Source organism: Mirounga leonina, unplaced genomic scaffold (assembly GCF_011800145.1).
Source record: "Mirounga leonina isolate KUSES-001 unplaced genomic scaffold, KU_Mleo_1.0 Mir_199, whole genome shotgun sequence".
In the NCBI taxonomy this organism is placed as follows: Eukaryota; Metazoa; Chordata; class Mammalia; order Carnivora; family Phocidae; genus Mirounga; species Mirounga leonina.
Window position 1 is genome coordinate 2,235,419 of NW_023270498.1, and position 18,471 is coordinate 2,253,889.

The 18,471-nt window shown below is 54.7% G+C and overlaps 1 protein-coding gene across 1 annotated transcript in view; it reads right to left on the bottom strand.

Moving 5' to 3' along the window:
• Positions 1-18,471, bottom strand: part of PKD1L1 (polycystin 1 like 1, transient receptor potential channel interacting) — a 54,975-nt gene that overhangs the window by 19,941 nt on the left and 16,563 nt on the right. The window contains exons 7-15 of the mRNA XM_035026461.1: positions 18,097-18,211; positions 17,346-17,557; positions 16,356-16,654; positions 10,274-10,444; positions 8,442-8,561; positions 7,813-7,981; positions 7,128-7,367; positions 5,690-5,822; positions 1,665-1,871 (exon numbers count right to left, since the gene is read on the bottom strand). Of these exons, the coding sequence (XP_034882352.1) occupies positions 1,665-1,871; positions 5,690-5,822; positions 7,128-7,367; positions 7,813-7,981; positions 8,442-8,561; positions 10,274-10,444; positions 16,356-16,654; positions 17,346-17,557; positions 18,097-18,211 (1,666 nt within the window). The remainder of the gene's footprint in view (positions 1-1,664; positions 1,872-5,689; positions 5,823-7,127; positions 7,368-7,812; positions 7,982-8,441; positions 8,562-10,273; positions 10,445-16,355; positions 16,655-17,345; positions 17,558-18,096; positions 18,212-18,471) is intronic.

Below are 18,471 nucleotides of genomic sequence, written 5' to 3' on the forward strand. Positions count from 1 at the left end.
ACCCACGCGTGGTCTCACCGATCATTTCAATGCCCATCTTCGCGCACCTTATCCAACTGTGCACCCTTGCTCAGAGCCAGGGGATGTAGGGGGATCCCCAGGGGCACACTGTCCTGTCCCTTCCTCTTTTTGCCAGGTCATGTGGCACTCACTTGTGACCTTACACAGTATGAACCAGGCCCTGCGAGAATGACCATTTCTAACTAAACCAGCCACGGTATTTGTGGTCTGCAAAGTTTCAGGCCAGACCACAGGCAGTTGGCCTCTCGGAGAGGCTGGCCAGACGGCCTGCTTCAGGAACACTCCACCACCCCGTTCATGCCCCAGTTGGGACACCAGGAAGTTAGGCTGGTAGCGTGGTCCACACCATGACCTGGGTCACAGGGTCTGCGATGGGCCCCGTCAGTCCAGCTGAAATCTACCCTTCTAGGAGTCACTTCCCGTGTTCCTTGGTGACAAGGAGAGCCCACGATCCGTCACAGAAACGGGATACCTACTCGCCCCTGCCGATGTGACAGTGGACACTGAAGAGTTTAAGCTGTGTTCAACCAAGAAACAATACAGACCATTACAGGAACAAGTGATTTTTTTAAAAGACTCTAACTAACAAAACATTACTATTTTAAAATTTAAATAAAACTGGTGACAGATCCTTAAGGTGCTTAATAAGGACAGACCAAACCTTCCCCCCTTTTCTGGCTCCTTCCCCTGTCCCATCCCCAAAACACAAGGGCTGCCTGCCTAGGCTCCTCCCTCACTGCTCCTGTCCTCCTACTCAGAGACCCCAGCATCCCCCCTACTCCCCAAGATCCCCCCTCCACTCCCCGGACACTCCACCTGACCTCCCTCCTCCCTCACTGCTCCTATCCTCCTGCTCAGAGACCCCTGCATCCCCCCTACTCCCCAAGATCCCTCCTCCACTCCCGGGACACTCCACCTGACCTCCCTCCTCCCTCACTGCTCCTATCCTCCTGCTCAGAGACCCCAGCACAATCCCCTACCTCCCCCCACATCCATCTGACCACCCTCCAACATTTCCAACATGGCCCGTTGAGCATTGGAGCCCAACCCTCCATTTCTGCCTTCCCCTGGTCTTCAAAAGAACCTCCCACTCATGTGTTCAGCCTCGTGTCCCACCGCCCAGCCCCTCAAACCCCACGTGCTTCCACGGGACCATCCATGGCCTCTGCCATTCTGCAATCCTCTCCTGACCTGGAACACTGCAGGACCAGAGGCGGGGCTCACAGCCACCCCTCCCCCAGGAGGTGACAAGCTCCCCGGGGAACTTTCAGACAGCAGGAAAACACAGGGCCAGTCTCCGCCTGCAAACAGACTCTGCTCCATGAAGCCGCCTCTTCTAGAAGGGACCGCGACATATTTTCACCCTTTTTCCAGACACAGACACTCCCCTGACATCTGGGGACTACCTCAGCAACACAGTCAAAGCAGATGCTCAGGAGGCTTTTGCTAAAAGAGTAAGGAGATTTTCACGATGACTTTGCCTGCGTTTGGACATGCAGTTTGCTCTCTCCGAGGAAGACCATTTCTGGAGAGCCCAGCCACACTTGTGACAACCCTCGTTTTCTGGGATAGAGCAGGTTGGAGGGACTGGGGCTGAGCTCCTGCTCCGAGGCGGGTGGGACATACGTCAGCCAACCACTCACCCTGGCAAGAGCGGTGTAGTTCCCGGGCTCCAGGAAGTAGCTGGGGACGGTGACGGTCTGCCTGTGGGTGCTGACAGCGGGGGGCAGGGGCACCGGCCACCCCTGGGAGTTCCAGAAGGTCCAGGTGTAGGAGAGGCCTCGGGATATGTCACAGAGGATCTCAGACTCGAATGTTACGCCCAGGGTCACAGGCTGAGACCTCCACACCTGCGGGTCAGAGAGAAAGCGGTCTCGAAGCGTCCATTATGCCTAATGCCACAGAGGAGCATCTGGTGGCTCCATGGGTTAAGTGACCGACTCTTGATTTCAGCTTGGGTCATGATCTCAGGGTTGTGAGATCGAGCCCAGCATCAGGCTCTGCACTCAGCAGGGTGTCTGCTTGGGATTTCTCTCTCTCTCCCTCTGCCCCTCCCCTGCTCTTATTCTTTCCCTCTCTCTCTCTCTAAAACAAATAAATCTTGCTAAAAAATCATTTTAAAAAGCAACCAACGGAGAAAAAAGAACAGCATTTGCAAAATACATGACAGTTAATATTGTTTAAAATCACTAAGACATTTTTAATGTCTCCAATGGAAAAATGGGCAAAGACATACATGGGCAAACCACAAAATTTTCACTGACACTTTATTATATGGTTTTGACTATGAACTCACATTAATGTTGTATATATTCAAAAATCAAATCAAGAAGCAAAAACAAAACCAAAGGAAACCAAAAGTTCTCTGATAATTGAGAGCCAAAACAAAGGAATGTAACCATATTTCAAGGAAGCAACAGAGAAGAGAGATATATTTCAAGTTACTTTAATGTGCAGTGTTGTGAGAATATATTCTAAAGGCCAAAGAACCACGATAAATCTGAAAGCTCACAAAGTAGTTTCATTTCTGGTGGAAGTACTGGTATTTTTACTTTGAAAACATTTCACATATTTATTAGGAAAAGTGCAAATAAATAATGATGTTGATGTTCCAGACACTGAGATTTTAATTCAGGAGAATTCAAGCATAAAATGTTTCAAAAGCATGTAAATTCTGCATACGTAACGTTTCTAGGGGGGAAACAGCAGGTGAAATCACGACTTACTTTATGTCAAACGAGCTATCTCCTACCAGCATACACTAAAGAACTTGCACACGATGACGCCCCGGGAACGGTGAGCACCCCCGGCCGCCCATTCGAAGGCCCGGGGCTCCGTGGCGAGACGCCGCTTCCGGCGAGAAGGCAGCTATCAGCGGGCCGGGTAGAAGCGCCCCAAGACCAGCGGCGTGTGGCAGAAGGCACCAGACCCAGCCCGGAGTGAACCCGGCAGGCCCCACACGGGCCACTCGGAGCCTCTACAGATCGTGTCTGCAACGGACCGGACAGCTAACAAAACAGCAATCACACGAAGACAGACAGAGGCTTCCTCTGTCCCCGTCTCCCACAAAGCACGCACAACTCAGCCGTCACCAGCACAAGGGTTGGTGTCCAACTTCTTACTCTGAAAGCTGAGAATTAAGGGAAAGATTCAAGCACTGTTTTCTTGCTTTTTTGAACAAACTGTATTTCAGGAAAACTTACAGGTCTAGCTGGTGAGGAAAAGCTTTTTTTTTTTTTTTTCCTGTTCTCTCTCCTTTGTGAAACAAAAAAATTTTGTGCATCCCATATCAAACAAACAATTGCATTAAGGAATTTTGGAGACAGGGCACCTGGGTGGCTCAGTCGTTAAGCGTCTGCCTTCGACTCAGGTCATGATCCCGGGGTCCTGGGATCGAGCCCCGCTTCGGGCTCCCTGCTCTGCGGGGAGCCTGCTTCTCCTTCTCCCACTCCCCCTGCTTGTGTTCCTGCTCTCGCTGTGTCTCCCTCTGTCAAATAAATAAATAAAATCTTTAAAAAAAAAGAAATTCTGGAGACAGAGCAATGGGACTATGAGCTAGGTTTAGATTATAGTAAGAGATCATTGCTAATTGTTTTGAGAACAGCATTCCATGTAGGTAAGAAAGCACCCTTAGTTTTTAGAGCTACACATTGAAGTACCTGGGGCTTAAATGTGCTGCGATCTGGGAAGGATTTTAGAATATTTCGGCAAAGAAAAGAACAGAGGAAACCAGTATGGTGACATTTTAGTGATCGCTCAACATGGCTGATGGTTCACCATACTCCTCTTTCTCCTTTTATTTACGTTTGAGAGTTTTTTTATGATAAGAATTGTAAAACGTAGTTCATAAATACGTGAACATAATGTAGCACATAAATACATGAAAAAGCACACTTGCTAACATCAATAAGCCAAAAGACAATGGTGCGGGGGCATGTTAGTACCTACCAGTCACAACCCCACCCCTCCTAGCCAGTCTACCTCTCCCAGCCCCCTGTGGCCCCTGCACGGCCCCTAGAACGTGCCCACCTGGCCCACCGCCCGGCCTGACAGGATTCCCCAGGAACAAGATGGAGGGTGGTGGAGGGAGGATGGAGGAAGGATGAGGGTGGAGGATGGAGGGTGAAGGAGGGCTGAGGGACAAGGGATGAGGGTGGAGGGTGGAGGAGGGCTGAGGGCTGAGGGTGGAGGAGGGATGAGGGTGGAGGAGGGCTGAGGGCTGAGGGCTGAGGGCTGAGGCAGGAAGGGGAGGAGCGATGAGGGATAAGGGATGAGGGTGGAGGGGAAGGAGGGATGAGGATTGAGAAGGCCTGAGGGACAAGGGATGAGGGATGGGGGAAGAGGACTGAGGGTGGAGGATGGAAGAGGGCTGAGGGGGGAGGGGGAGGAGGGCTGAGGGACAAGGGATGAGGGTGGAAGGTGGAGGAGGGACAAAGGATGAGGGATGGGGGAAGGAGGAAGAGGGATGAGGGACAAGGGTGGAGAAGGGTGGAGGGATGCGGGACGAGGGTGGAGGGTGGAGGAGGACTGAGGGCTAAGGGTGGAGGATGGAGGAGGGCTATTTCTTCTAGAACAGAACTCCCGGGTCACACAGCCAGTAATACTTCGGACCACATGCCATGGACGATCCCCTGGGTCATGCTTAACCAGGGACAAGCCCCGTCTGGTGCCTCAACCTAAGAGCAGAGTCAGGATTTAAACACAGACCCCTCTCCCCTGGGTCCAGGCCGCTCCCAGTCTGCATGCCGGGGTGCCCCTTGATGTTTTGTCCGTCTCCCCAACCCGGAGAGCCCCCTGCCTGTGCAGCTGTGTGCTGGCATAGTGGGGGCCTGGGTCTTGCCTATAAGGGGCCGTCACTGTCCACAGGACCCACAGGGCCAGAGACCACCTGGGCCTTGCCCTGGGGGCTCTTCCGTGTGCCCCCGATCCCCACCGCCTCATCTGGGGCAGGAGGTGCCCGACCCCAGACCCTGGTCAGAGGCCCAGCACCTGCGTCTCGTGCTGGAAAGCACAGAACAAAGTCTCGAATTGCAGCTGAGTCCCGGCTTTGATCCCCATGTGTCATGGACACTTCTTCCCCAGAAAGGGAAACCTGCTCTACCCAGAGGCCTCAAAGGAACAAAAGAAGCAAAATGCCACTCTCCGTTTCCTAACCCATAGTAGGCACTTGGGAGGGGACCGATCACGTCTTTGGGAGTTGACACCACATGAATCCAAACACTCCTTTCTCCTGAAAATGCTTGAGTGCTTTGCACAAGCCATTTTTAAAAAAATTTATTTATTTGAGAGAGAGAGAAAGCACGAGCAGGGGGAGAGGCAGAAGGAGAGGGAGAAGCAGGCTCCCCGCAGAGCAGGGAGCCCAATGTGGGGCTCGATCCCAGGACCCTGGGACCATGATCTGAGTTGAGGCATACACTGAACCGACTGAGCCCCCAGGCCAGTCTCCACAAGCAATTTCTAAACATTTCCTCAAAGCAAGCCAAACAGAACACCAGAGTGACTGAGGCCATAAGGCCCCTTGGAGGCCAGGACGAGGCCCACCCTCCACCTCGGCGCCAGGGCCCTCAGAAGCCCCAAGAGGCACCCCCTCGCGTCCAGTGCAGCAGGACCTCGGTCCCCGGAGCCCCGCCGTTCCCAGCACGGAGACGACCCCCAGGCCCAGCCCTACCTGCACCTTCCCCGGCCCCATGTTCTTCACAGGGGGCGGCTGGCAGGGCTCCTGTACGATGAACAGTTGCTTTCTCAGGGAGCTGGTGCTGACGTCATTGAAGGCAAGGACCTGGACGGTGAACTGTCCTTCCCTGCAAAGGGCCACAGCGCACAGGAATGAAGACACCCAGCCTGCCAGGCATCTGCCTCTCCTCCTCCACCTGCGTCATTAGAGGACGCGCTGGCCAGAGAGCCCATCCGCGACAACAGAGGACACACGGGTCGTGAGGTTGGTGTCCGCAGGGGCCATCTGCTGCCCAGTTAATACACCGGCTGCCCACCCAGCGCGGGGCGAGCCGGATGCCCAGCTCCCAGGCCGGTGTCACCTGCTGATGGAGAAACAATCATTCCAGTGGAGACACCTCCCGGCGGCCATGGCCTAGCCCCTCTGTGCACCATGGGGTGATGCACCCTGGCCCCTCAACTGGGAAGTCTGGGCATGACCTTCCTGCTCTGCTCCCTGAGCCTCAGGAACAGAGCACCACCTGCTGTCGTGGTGCGTCCATGAGGAAGGCAGGTCCCGCTGACTCCAGCGCAGGCTGCGGTGTGTGTCCGTCCCCGAGCCACAGAGCCCATTCCCAGGTCCTGGGCCCGGGTGCCCACCTGAGGGAGCCCACCCGGGCGCCATTGCTCCACTCCTTCCTCACGTGAACCCCCACCTCCCACGGAGAAGGCGCACAGTGAGAGCCAGTGACGGGGCCATGAGGGCACGTCCTCGCACGTGGCGAGGCCACAGGGGCTCCCGAGGAAGTCCTGCGCCGAGGCACATCTGCCGTCTCCTGCTGCTGCCGGCCACAGGGGCCTCGCTTCTGGGCCCTTCTGTACACGTTACCTGTCCATGCCAGCAGCACGGATGGCACCACGCCAGCCTGAGGCTCAGCTCCGTCCAGAGGTGTCCACAGCCTCGGCCACGGGCGCCCAGGGCGAGGGCTCACCTCCAGCCAGGGAGGAGGCTCAGGCTCAGACCTGGCTGGCCTGCCCTCCGTCACCCTCCTGACCTTGACAGTGGCAATCCTGACATTTGCCCCGGTGGCTTCCCGTGGGCGCGCCCACCTCCCCCAGGCAGGCCCAGCTGTGCTTGGATCTCCATAATGCTTCGTTCCAAGTAAACAGCAGGTGCTCAGTAAATGCCGGATGAAAGGACATGGCCCAAGCTCTTCAGGGGGACAGTGAGCCTTTGGCAGTCCTTCCGAGCACCTTCTACCTCTGTCTGCCCTGCACCCTGGTCCCACGGCCCTGTCCGTGAGTCCGGGCGCTCAAAGTGTCCGTTTCTCTGTCTCTCTTCAGCATCTGCCAACTGCACGCCCTGCTAGGTCGGCTGAGGAGAACCGGGGCTCACACCTCGCGAAGGCCGTTCCGGCCGCCCCCACAGAGCCGTGCTGGCCCGAGCCGCTCACCTGCTGTAGGTGTGACTAGCGGAGCTGTCCCCGGGGCCCACAGTGCCGTCCCCAAAGTCCCACAGGAAAGTGACTTCGGTGCCAAAGCTGAGTCTGCACTCAAAGGTCACGCTGGCGTTCAGCAGAGCCGAGGAGGGGGACACGAGCCGGTTGGCGACGATCCTCCTCTGCGTCCTGATGCGGTGGGGCTCCGAGGCCACGCTGCCCCGCCCATTGGCAGCCTGCACCGTCACGCTGTACCTGAGGTGGGACCGCCGAGGGGGCAGGAAGCGCAGGTGGGGGACAAGAGCGGGTCAGGTAGAGAGCAGCCCCAAGAAAGGCGGGGGAGGGTCGAGACAGCTTCACCCGCAGGGACTCCCCAGCCCTCATGGGTCCCCGCTTATGGGGAGGGGTGGCGGAGACGCCGGACTGCCCCTTGTCATTACGTAGTCACCTGCAGAGTGGCAGGGTCACGCTGTGACCCTTGCCTGCACGGGGACTGACTCAGGTGGAGGAGGTGGGATCTGAACGCAGGATCGCCAGTTCCAAAGCCCCACGCCCACCCCTAGTTCGAGTGGGAGGGACTTCCTTGTCCTCTAGCCTTCCGTGTGCGTCCCTCCTGTTCACAGAAGCACTCCGAAATCATTCGAGGGGCATCTGGGGAATCTGCAGACGAGCTAAGGCCAAATGACGCCCATTTACTCACCACTGGGGGACGCCAAGTCTTTTCTTAATGCTCCTGGACATTGTCTTCACGGGAGGACCTTCTCCGAACAACCACACAAACTCCAGGGGGGTCATTTCCTCGGTAACAGCCAGAAAAGTGATGTGGACATCGGTGGCAAACACGGTTCCGTTTGTGTAGACAGAGACGGCTGTGAGAGCGGGGGAGAGGCAGAAGCATTGGCGCGGAGGGCGGGGGCCGGGCTGGGACGCCCGCATCCTCACCTCCCACACGGTAGGGCCAGGAGGGAGGGTCCCCAGCCCACACGTAGGGCTGCGGTGGGAACCCGCTGGGCAATTCTGGCCCCAGATCAAAGGCCACACCGTAGCTCACAAAATGAGAGCAGCCATCCCTGTGAGTTCTCCTCAAAGGAGCACCGGACGGGGCCGGGGCGTGCAGAGGATTCTGCACTGTGACCCACCCCACACCCTGAGGTCGAAGCCTCGACGCATGTGGCTTCTAGAAAGCACGAGAATGAACTGCGGGTCAACACCAAGCTGGTTCAAGGGCAAATGCAAATCTCAGGGGAGCTAATCACAGCGTCTGGTGCTCCCGGGGCCCCTGTGGCCTCGATGGACCCGAACGAGCCTGGAATCAGAGTGCAGACGTACGCTGCATGCGATACCCGACCGTGACGCGGTGCTGGGCCTGGCCGCCCCCCGCTCGGCTCTGAGAAGTGAAGGCCACGTCCCCCGAGGGACAGGCTGGAAGTCGAAGCGAGACGGCGGTGCCTGAATGGACAACGAAACAAAACGAAACACACATAAGGGCCTTAAAGTCCGGCCCTCCGTCTCATGCCGGGGGTGGTCAGTGTTTTCGTCTCTTCCTTTCCCTCTCTGAATTCCAGTGACTTCCAAGTTCTGGCGCACGAGACTTGGAGTCAGACAGGCCTGCGGAACGTGGGCCTTGTCTGGAATGTCTCTGACATTTTAAGCGCTTTCTGCTCCCGAGACCTGCCCTGCGTGGAGTGAGCGTGTTCATCCCTTTGCCGGACGGCCTTGCCTTGGAAGGATCTCCCTGACGGGCACGCGAAGGGCTGCTTACTGCATGAGGTTCCCAACGGGGCCCCGGGGCGAGCCTTGGGCTGGTAACCCCCCGGACACACAGTGCAAGGTGCCGCACATATGGGACATGTGTGTGTGTGTGCGTGTGTGCACCAGGAGGGCGCCTACCAAACCACCTGTCGGGTCCCAGAGGAGGACTGGCATGTCTGGGAAGACTCAGAACAACCCATGTGTCTCCATGAGGAAAGGAGGTGGGTCTTTTCTTCAAAGACTGTTGTCCTGTGTAGTTTTTCCCTTTAGAGGGAGAAAATGCTCATTTGTAACAATGACCACGCAGAGTGGGTGTTTCATTCATCTGCGCGTTAGAATTTCTGAAGAATAAATACCCCATGACTGAGAGTGACACCATCCCACGAGCAATACCTGAAGCTTCATTCTGGTGGGAATGCGGTATCAGGCCGCGGAAAAAAGCACACATAGGGATTTGCACGGGAACACCTCGTTCGCACGCATCCGTGCCAGACCCTCCGATTCTAACTCCTGACACAGAACGACCGGGGACAGGCTAACCCCCCGCCCCCACATGTGTGTTCTAATTTCTTGGGTAGAGAGGCTCTTACAAGGCTAACTGCATGGAAACTGTACGGTCAGTGTGGAGAACAAGTTACAAAGACCTCCAGGTGAGTGAGCGCATCTGGACACACGCCCACTGGCTTCCCCTTTACCCGCTTCTGGGAAACGTAACACATTGCTCCATCCACTCAGGCCGAGCACTCTGGGACCGTCTTTGACGGGTGCCCACGACCCTTCCTTCCACATGTTGCTGACACTTGGCTGGGATTCTCCGTTCCTACCCCGCCGGCCCCCAAGCCCGGTGCCTCCCCTACAATGTTGAGCAGATGGGGAGCCCCTCGCCAGTGGCTGTGGGCCTGATGGGAGCGAAGTGCAAGCAGAGCACCTGGCCCCCCTGTGAGCACTCATCCATCCCCAGTGCCCGTGGGGCCTCATCTCTGTGCTTGGAGTTCCTGCCCAGCTGCCAGCCCCACATGGTCTCCCCACACCCGCTGGACCCCTCCCCAAGGCCCAGGATGGATCCAACTCTTGCCCTAGAACTTGCTTATCCCGCGGTGATACACCTTCCCTCCTGACACCTCCCAGGCCCTGGCCACGCCCTTCGAGAGGCAGCACCACGTCCAAGGTCCTGTGTTTCCAACACAGACCTCGATGTCTTTCCTAGACTGTAAATCCTGAGACCAGGACTTGGTAGGACTTCATCTTCACGTGCCCCTCAGAGCACAGTACTGTGCAATCAGTGTGTCCTGAACGAGGCGGGGTAAAGGATGAGATGAATGCGTGTCTGAGCTGAGAATCAGTTCGACCTGGATGTACCACCTGGCAGAGGCGGGTCTGGGCGTTCAGAATCCGCATGTGTCTCTCACCTTTCTGAACTGTGCTGCAGTCAGCAAAGACAAGAAGCTCGTCCTTGTGGATGCTGCTGGAATTCATGAACACGGACACGGTCGCAGGGCCGATCTCCACATAATAAGGCCCAAGCTCCTTTTCAGTTCCACAAAACTCGTAGATACGTGCCTTGAGCACATAGGCTCCTTCTGGAAAGAGACGCAAGAGCGGTCACGTGATGAGTTATGAAGAGCACGTGCAGCACTGAACATCTGTGCAAAGGCAATGAGGGGTGAGTACTCTGGGAACGGACCCAGCACAGGTGGCTTTCTCTTGCAGGAGGGGCCACCTCATGGGCAGGGGACCCGTGCAGGGCATGTGACATGCAACAGGGCTCGGCGTGTGCCTTCATGCTCCGCAGTCATGAACGTCTTAATAATTTGTGTTAACCAAGGGTGCCGCGTTCTCACATTGCCCTAGGCCCTGAGAACAACGCAGTAGAACATATTCACGAGGATACAAACAGACACCGGCCACCCCACAGCGAGGCAAAAGAATGCAGCGGTTGTGACGATCACAAACACACACGCACACACACATGCACACAATGGCCTTCTATGAAGTGAGGGGTGGGCCACGAGGCGTGGGGCGGAGCCGGCTGGCGGGAGGGAAACAGAAACCAGAGAGCACGACAGGAGGGATCTGGAGGGAAAGCGAGAACGGTAAGCAAGATGAAATGAGCAGAAAGGATTCGAGAAGCAAAGGGACCTAGCACGTGCATGGCCAGTCTTCCATAAAGAAAGCTGAAATGCCAGCACAGAAACAGATTTAAAGATATAATTTAAAAAAAAGTCTTTCCTGGGGATACCTGGGTGGCTCAGTTGGTTAAACGTCTGCCTTTGGCTCAGGTCATGATCCCAGGATCCCAGAACCCTGCTTCTCCTTTTCCCTCTGCCCCTCCCCCCACTCATGCACTTGCTCTCTCTCTCTCTCTCTCTCTCTCTCTCTCTCAAATAAAATCTTAAACAAAAATCTTTCCTGAAACGAAGGAAAACAAAGCATACTTACATATTGGAAAGGCACGCCATGCACCAGAGAGAGTTGACCTGGAACGGCCAGGCGTGTTTCCACAAAGTTACGGGACCGCAAATATAACAATGACTTTGAGCCAAACACCAAGTCATCCCTATGGAGGAAACAGGAAGCTGACCGTAGATGCCCCACAGCGTGGCAAGTGTGAGGGTCACGCAGATGGCTCCCCAAAGCACAGAGGACTAAGATCCAGCCCCTGCATTTCTGAGTCTGTATGTCTGCGGCCAGAGAATCTGTACTTTATCCTGACATCAGATCCAGATGATGTCGGTCCAAGAACCCCACCAGGCCAGACTGGAGCAGAGAAACACCTCCATTCCTCGAGAAAAGAATGTGTGACCACGGATGGAAGAGCCAGCAAGTGGTCATTCACATATAACAACTTCGAATACGGAAGAAGTGGGAATCTTATTCCATGAGTCTTCCTAACACATCTGTTCCAAAACATGCATCTGATAAAGGCTGCTATCCAAAACATATGAAGGACTCTCAACACTCAACAAATAAGCAAACAGACGGCCTTATTAAAAAGTGGACGGAGGAGCTCTGGAAGGAGACGCGTCACCCAAGGAGACAGTGAGACGGAGTAGCACATGACAAGATGCTCCGCGTCCCACGTCAAAGCCGTGCATGCGGGAACCACACCCCTCAAGGACGGCCAGGATCAGTCCCAATGACACCCACTGCTGGCCAGCATGTGGGGTCCCAGGAGCGCTCGCTCACTGCTGGTGGGGATGCAGAACGGCCCAGCTGTGGGGCGCCCAGCCGGCTCAGTCAGAGGAGCATGTGACTCTGGATCTCGGGGTCATGAGTCTACCCCCACGTTGGGGGCAGAGATGACTTAAACAAATAAATGCATAAACTTAAAAAAAAAATGGTGCAGCTGCTTTGGGGGACAATTGCGTGGTTTCTTTAAAACTAAATATACCCTCACTCTAGGATCCAGCAATCACGGAGGTGTGGGCCAGACAGGTGCTGGGCTATCTGCTGAGACAGGTGCTGCCGAGGGGGAGGATACCCCGAATCCTGCCTCAGGCCAGGTCACCTTCCTCCTCTTCACATGCTCTCACACTCACACGCACACACACACACGCGTTCCCAGCAGGGGTGTGATCACAAGGACCAGACGGAGGGTGAGCGCGGGTGCTGGGGACATGAAGATGCCGGGAGCCAGCATGCCTGCTCTGTCGAGGGGCATGGGGCTACGGCAGCCCCGCAACCCACCAGCTGTCATCGTTTCATTCCTAACACCGACCACATTTTAAGTCACAAAGATAACCTCGGCATTTTTTTTTTAAGCAAAATGGGAGAAAATATCCACTCATCATGATGGGCTGGAACTATGAATTAATAATGAAGCCAGAACACGAGAAAGGCCATACGACAGGTGGCGATTTTAAAACTTGAGTAATAAATAATAATGTAAGCATCCAACTCAAAATGGAAATCTAGAACGAAAGCATTGTATAAGAGCAGGAAGAAGGCAGTAAAGATAAAAGCAGAAATTAATAAACTTAGGGGAGGAATGCAGTCAATGAAATTCAAAGACTGGTTCCTTTTTTTTTTAAGATTTATTTATTTGAGAGAGAGAGAGACAGTGAGCACGAGCGGGGAGGGGCACAGGGAGAGGGAGGAGCAGACTCCCCGCTGAGCAGGGAGCCCGACTTGGGGCTCGATCCCAGGACCCTGGGATCATGACCTGAGTCGAAGGAAGACGCTCAACCGACTGAACCACCCAGGCGCCCCTGAGTATACAACTCTGGATTTTGGCTCAGGTCGTGGTCTCAGGGCCCTGGGATCAAGCCCCACACTGGGCTCCACACGGAGTCTGATTCAGATTCTCCCTCTCCCTCTGCCCTCCCCCTGCTCATCTGCTCCCTCTCTCTCTGTGTCTAAAGTAAGTAAAATCTTTTAAAAATTAAAAATTAAAAAATTAAAAAAATTAAAAAGTCCTTGATAGGAACCCTCCTACACTGTCGGTGGGAATGCAATCTGGTGCAGCCACTCTGGACAACAGTATGGAGTTTCCTCAAAAAGTTAAAAATAAAACTACACGATCCAGCAATTGCACTACTGGGTATTTACCCCAAAGATACAAATGTAGGGATCCGAAGGGGTACGTGCACCCCGATGTTTATAGCAGCATTATCAGCAATAGCCAAACTATGGAAAAAGCTCAAATGGCCATCGACTGATGCATGGATAAAGAAGATGTGGTTACACAGACACAATGGCATATTAGCCACCAAAAAGAATGAAATCTTGCCATTTGCAATGATGTGGATGGAGCTAGAAAGTATAGTGCTAAATGAAATAAGTCAGTCAGAGAAAGACAAATACCAGATGATTTCACTCATATGTGGAATTTAAGAAACAAAACAAGTAAGGGGGAAAAAAAAAAGAGAGAGAAAGAGACAAACCGAGAAACAGACTCTTGACTCTAGAGAACACACTGCTGGTCACCAGAGGGGAGGTGGGTGGGGGATGGGGAAACAGGTGATGGGGAGGAAGGAGGGCACCTGTCGTGATGAGCACGGGGTGATACAGGAAAGTGTTGAATTGCTAGACTGTACATCTGAAGTAATATTACACTGTATGCTAACTGGAATTTAAAATAAAAAAATAAAAAATGAAAAAAGTCCTGATAAAGGAGGAAAGATGAGAAGCTCTATCGGCCCCAAATCTGTTACCAAGCTTAATGGGCAACACCGAAAGCATCTTGAGACAAAGATGCCACTGTCATCTGTCCTCGGCCACCTTGTTCTGGAAGTAGCAGCCACGCTGAGTGAGACAAGGATAGGACAGGTGTCAGCTTGGAGGTACAGGGATGGTGTGTACCCATGTGTACATAATGTTCACGTAACTGACAAACACTAAGGAGTAAGCTTCATGGTAACTACACACAATGTGACAATTCAGAGCGATAGAGGGGTACAAAATTAATAGTCAATACCAGCAACTCTTCCACATCCCATTGACAACCCACTTGAAGAGAAAATGAAAGAAAAGATCTCATATACCCCAGCACGAAAAGTGAAACCTCCTCTGAGAAACGTGCACTTTCCATATGAAGACATTTTTAAATGCTTCTAGAGACACAAAGAAGACTTGGACAGAGAAAGGTATTTTCATGAGAGGGGAGATTCTTGAGCATAAATAGTCTGCAGAAATCAATTCGTGAATTTAACATTATTTGAATAAAAATGCCAATAAGATGTCTTTACGCGAGCCAGTGGGAGTCTAAAGTCCACGTGGAAAAATGGACAAGTGAAAATAACCAGAATAATTTTAGAAAAGATGAGTAATGAAGGGGAGCCCAGCTGCATGGACAGCAGAACCCACCCCACAAGCAGGGGTGGGGAGGGAGGGCTGGGGGTGGACGGCAGGGGCTGGGGGTGGCCGGCAGAGGCTGGCGCTCTCCAGATCCCCGGGGGCAGGGCCAGCAGCGCCCAGGGGCGGTCATTCAGAGAAAAATAAAATGCAATCTGCCCCCTCAGACTCGTCACCAGAATGCACACTCCAACGTACTAAATATTCAACTGTGCGGAACAGAATCATACAAATACTGCAAGATACCACGATAGAATTATTTTGCAAACTTGGATTAAGGAAGGGATTTCTCTCTATGACAAAACCCAGAAACCATATAAGAAAAGAGAAAGTATACTTAAAAATTAAAATTGCTGCATGAAAGGAAAAAAAGCTGTAAGCAAAGTCCAAACACAAATGACAAATGAGAAAAACATTCATTGCAGCTTATACCTGATGAAAAGGACTAATTTTCATGATTACTAAAAGTGCTCATACAAACAGCATATCAGGTTGAACCACGAAAGTACTCCTCTTCTTGGTAAAATATGGCAAATGTTGGCACTTTGGCGGGATTGAACCTAATAAGAGGCAAATTAAACCGCAGAAAGATACGTTTTCACCTTTTACACTGATGTCTACACTGCTCTGGGGACTATAAACCAGCCAACCCTTCCCGGGAGCAATTGAGCAACAACCAGCAAATTACAAATGAACCTAGCATTTGAGGCAGTAATTCCTCTTTTCTATGGAATAGCACATACATGCACGTTGTGTGCAATATTGAAAGATTAGGAAACAATCTCAAGGTCTACCCGTAAAAGAACGGTGAGACAGATTTGGGGCACTGCGCTGCCGGACCCCTCTGCACCCACAGGCACGTGTGGGAAGAGCTCTGGAGGCGGACGAGCACATGAGCGAGCACGTGAGCGACAGGGAGCGGGGCTCCGCCTGGTGCACGTGTGTGTGTCCCAGACAGAAATACCATAGGGGTGCTGCTCACGCAGGAGACATCTCAGAGATAGAGAGCAGTGCTGCCTGAGAGGGGGCGCCCATGACCACACGCCTCCCTGTAAGGTGGGGGTTGGAACTTCGAGAATGCACCATATTCAAAAAATAATTTTAAAAAATGAACAGCGAGCAAACAGTGACATGGTGCTGGTGAGCAGGACAAGGTTGGAACTGACCCGCTCCCACCCCCCAGCATCAGCGCTGGGGGCTTCTCCATGAAGACGGGTTCCAGCACCAAGACGTCTGGAGAAAAACGGTTTTTGTGACTTTGTCTAAATGCAAAGTGTTTGACAGTTTAGTGCAGAAGATTAAGCGTGCAATGTTGTGTGTATGTGTGTACCCACAGGACAGCGTCAGCGACTCACACCAAAGCTCAGAGCTTTCCCGTGGAGGGGGTCACTGGCTCACTAGGTGTGTGACCTCAGGACAAAGCCCTGCCCCTCTGGCCCTCCCGTGCTCCTCCAAATGGAGAACAGGGCCGATGGCGGGATTCAGTGAGGAACAGTAGACGGGAGCAGGCCCAGTGCAGGCTCCTGGGCCTTCATCATCAGAACACGCACGCATGGGGGGCCGGGGGGGGCAGGGGGGCAGGGGGCGCCAGGAACGAGTGGGGTCTCCTTTCGGCCCCAGTGTGGCCAGCGCCATCTCTGGGATCTCGCCACACTGCACTCACTGCCTGGGTTCAGATCCTGACACCGAGCACCCTACCTTTCCCGAACTGGTGGTAGGCGGTGACCGCCGCTCCTCCAGTCACATTGCGGATCGCCACTGGAACCCCAGAGCTGTCCCCAAAATCCATCACCAGACACAGAGCTGCTTGGGAAGCCACCTGGCCCCGGAAGCCCAGACTCGGAGGCACCTGGGCGTCCGCGTCTGGGAAGCCACAGATGGCGGGATCCACTGTGTCAGCAGGAACTTGCACGGAGATGGTCCCAGGGTGACACTGAGCAAGGGGACAGAGCTGCTTGGGACGAGGCCAGGATGCTGAGCCACTGTGGCCGAGGGAGCTGTGGGGAGAGAGGAAGGACAGCTTCAGAAAACACAATGGTCCGACCGGGAGGGATGCAGACTGGAGGGGAGCAAGCTCTGTGGAGCCTGATGGCAGGGCTTACTCTCCCCGGCTCCCAAAGTGGGGTCCCGGGCCCAGTGGCGCCAGCATCAGCGGGCCCTGGTGAGAAATGCAAGGTACGCGGAGTCAGAAGCCCCGCATGGGCCCGCAAGCCCGAGGGGACACTGAGGGCACCTACAATCTGAGAGCCCCCGCTCCGGCTGCATTAATCCCAGCCGCGATACAAATGCTCTCCCTCATCGCTGAAGGAAGGGCCCTATAAGGTATGCTCCCCGAAAGTCACTCGCTCTGATAGTTCTGTGAAAACGCCCAGCGTGGGCTGGGCACCAGCCTTTCCACCGGCGGCCCTTCCTGCTGTGAGCGCCCTGTCTACTAGGAACATGCAATCATTCACAGCTCCAGTCTGGATGGGCGTGTGCCCAACCCGAAATACAAAGCCCACCCAGTAATGTGGGCTCTGGTGGGGAAAACAGTGGCCAGCTGTGTGGTCCAGGACGCTGGGACTGAACTGGTCACAAATGCAACCACCACTAGGTGAACAGGGAGACAGGAAGTCGCCAGCCCACGGGGCGTGCCTCCAGAATCGGGGTCTAGGGCGGACACAGGCCTCCCCGCCACCCTCACCCTACCTTCCCGGTAAGGTGGGAAAAGGTGCGGTCGGAGTGTGGGTCTGAACGGACGCAGCCACCCAGATGGGGGCCCCCATCGTAACGGTGGCCGCCGTGACCTCGGTCCCTGGAAGCCGCTCCGGGGCCACGTCCTCTGCAGAGCGCTGCCGTCCCAGGAGACAGGCGGGGATCTGCGTGCTCACGCTGCGGGAGCCCACTGCGGGACGGGTGCACTGGAATTTAAGAGGTGAACGAGTAAGGGGTCATGACGGGGTCTAGGCTGCCATCGGTCAGCGCTGGTCTCTGCACGGTCGGGAAGCTGGAGAATAAAGGGTCCCCGTGAGGCTGTGGGCTCCCTCATCCAGGTGGGTTAGCGCAGGGTGGCCCGTGCATTGCAGACGGGGTGCGGGAGAGGGTTCACACCAGCCAGCACAGCGGCCAAGGGCACACCGGCGGCAACCACCGGGAGCCTGGGGAGACATCGCTGTCCCGAGTTCACGCTACTCCCGGCGAAGTGACCACGAATAAGCTCCTTTATAGGGTCAGCTACAAATCAAAGGGGACGGCTGAGCGGGGATGCTCTTGCAGACATCAAAAATGCGGTGCACATTTTCCATTAGTGAGGATCCAATTCATATTACGCTTTCAAACCGGCTGAGCAGCGTCCGAAGGACTAGCAGCTGGAAATACGGCTCGCCCCCAAGCCCCAGGGCTGCCTGACCCACCAGCAGCTTTCCGGAGATGTTCCCCCACGTCAGGCAGACACACCCACCTGGAGAAGACCACAGAGGTCACCGCTGGCTTTCCCAGCCGCACACATCCGTCGGCCACAGGGGCCACTGCTGCCCCAGAAGCTCGCCATTGTCACGGAAGGTCCCCGGGAGTCTCTGGATACGAAGGGGAAAAGGCAGAGACAGAAAGGCTGGCTGTGCTTCGCTCACTCATGTGGCCGTGAGACCACGGGAGGCCTCTCTGTGACCCGCCCCTGCTCATCGGCGGCCCGGGTGACACCGGGGTGTCTGCAGGTAGAAGCTGAACCCGCAAAGGCTGCGCCAGCATTCTGGGAAGGAGTGTCACCGAGGAGGAGCATATTTAAGGCCATTTACTAACATCTGTCCCCAGCTGGGACCCCGCCTCAGATGGCTCA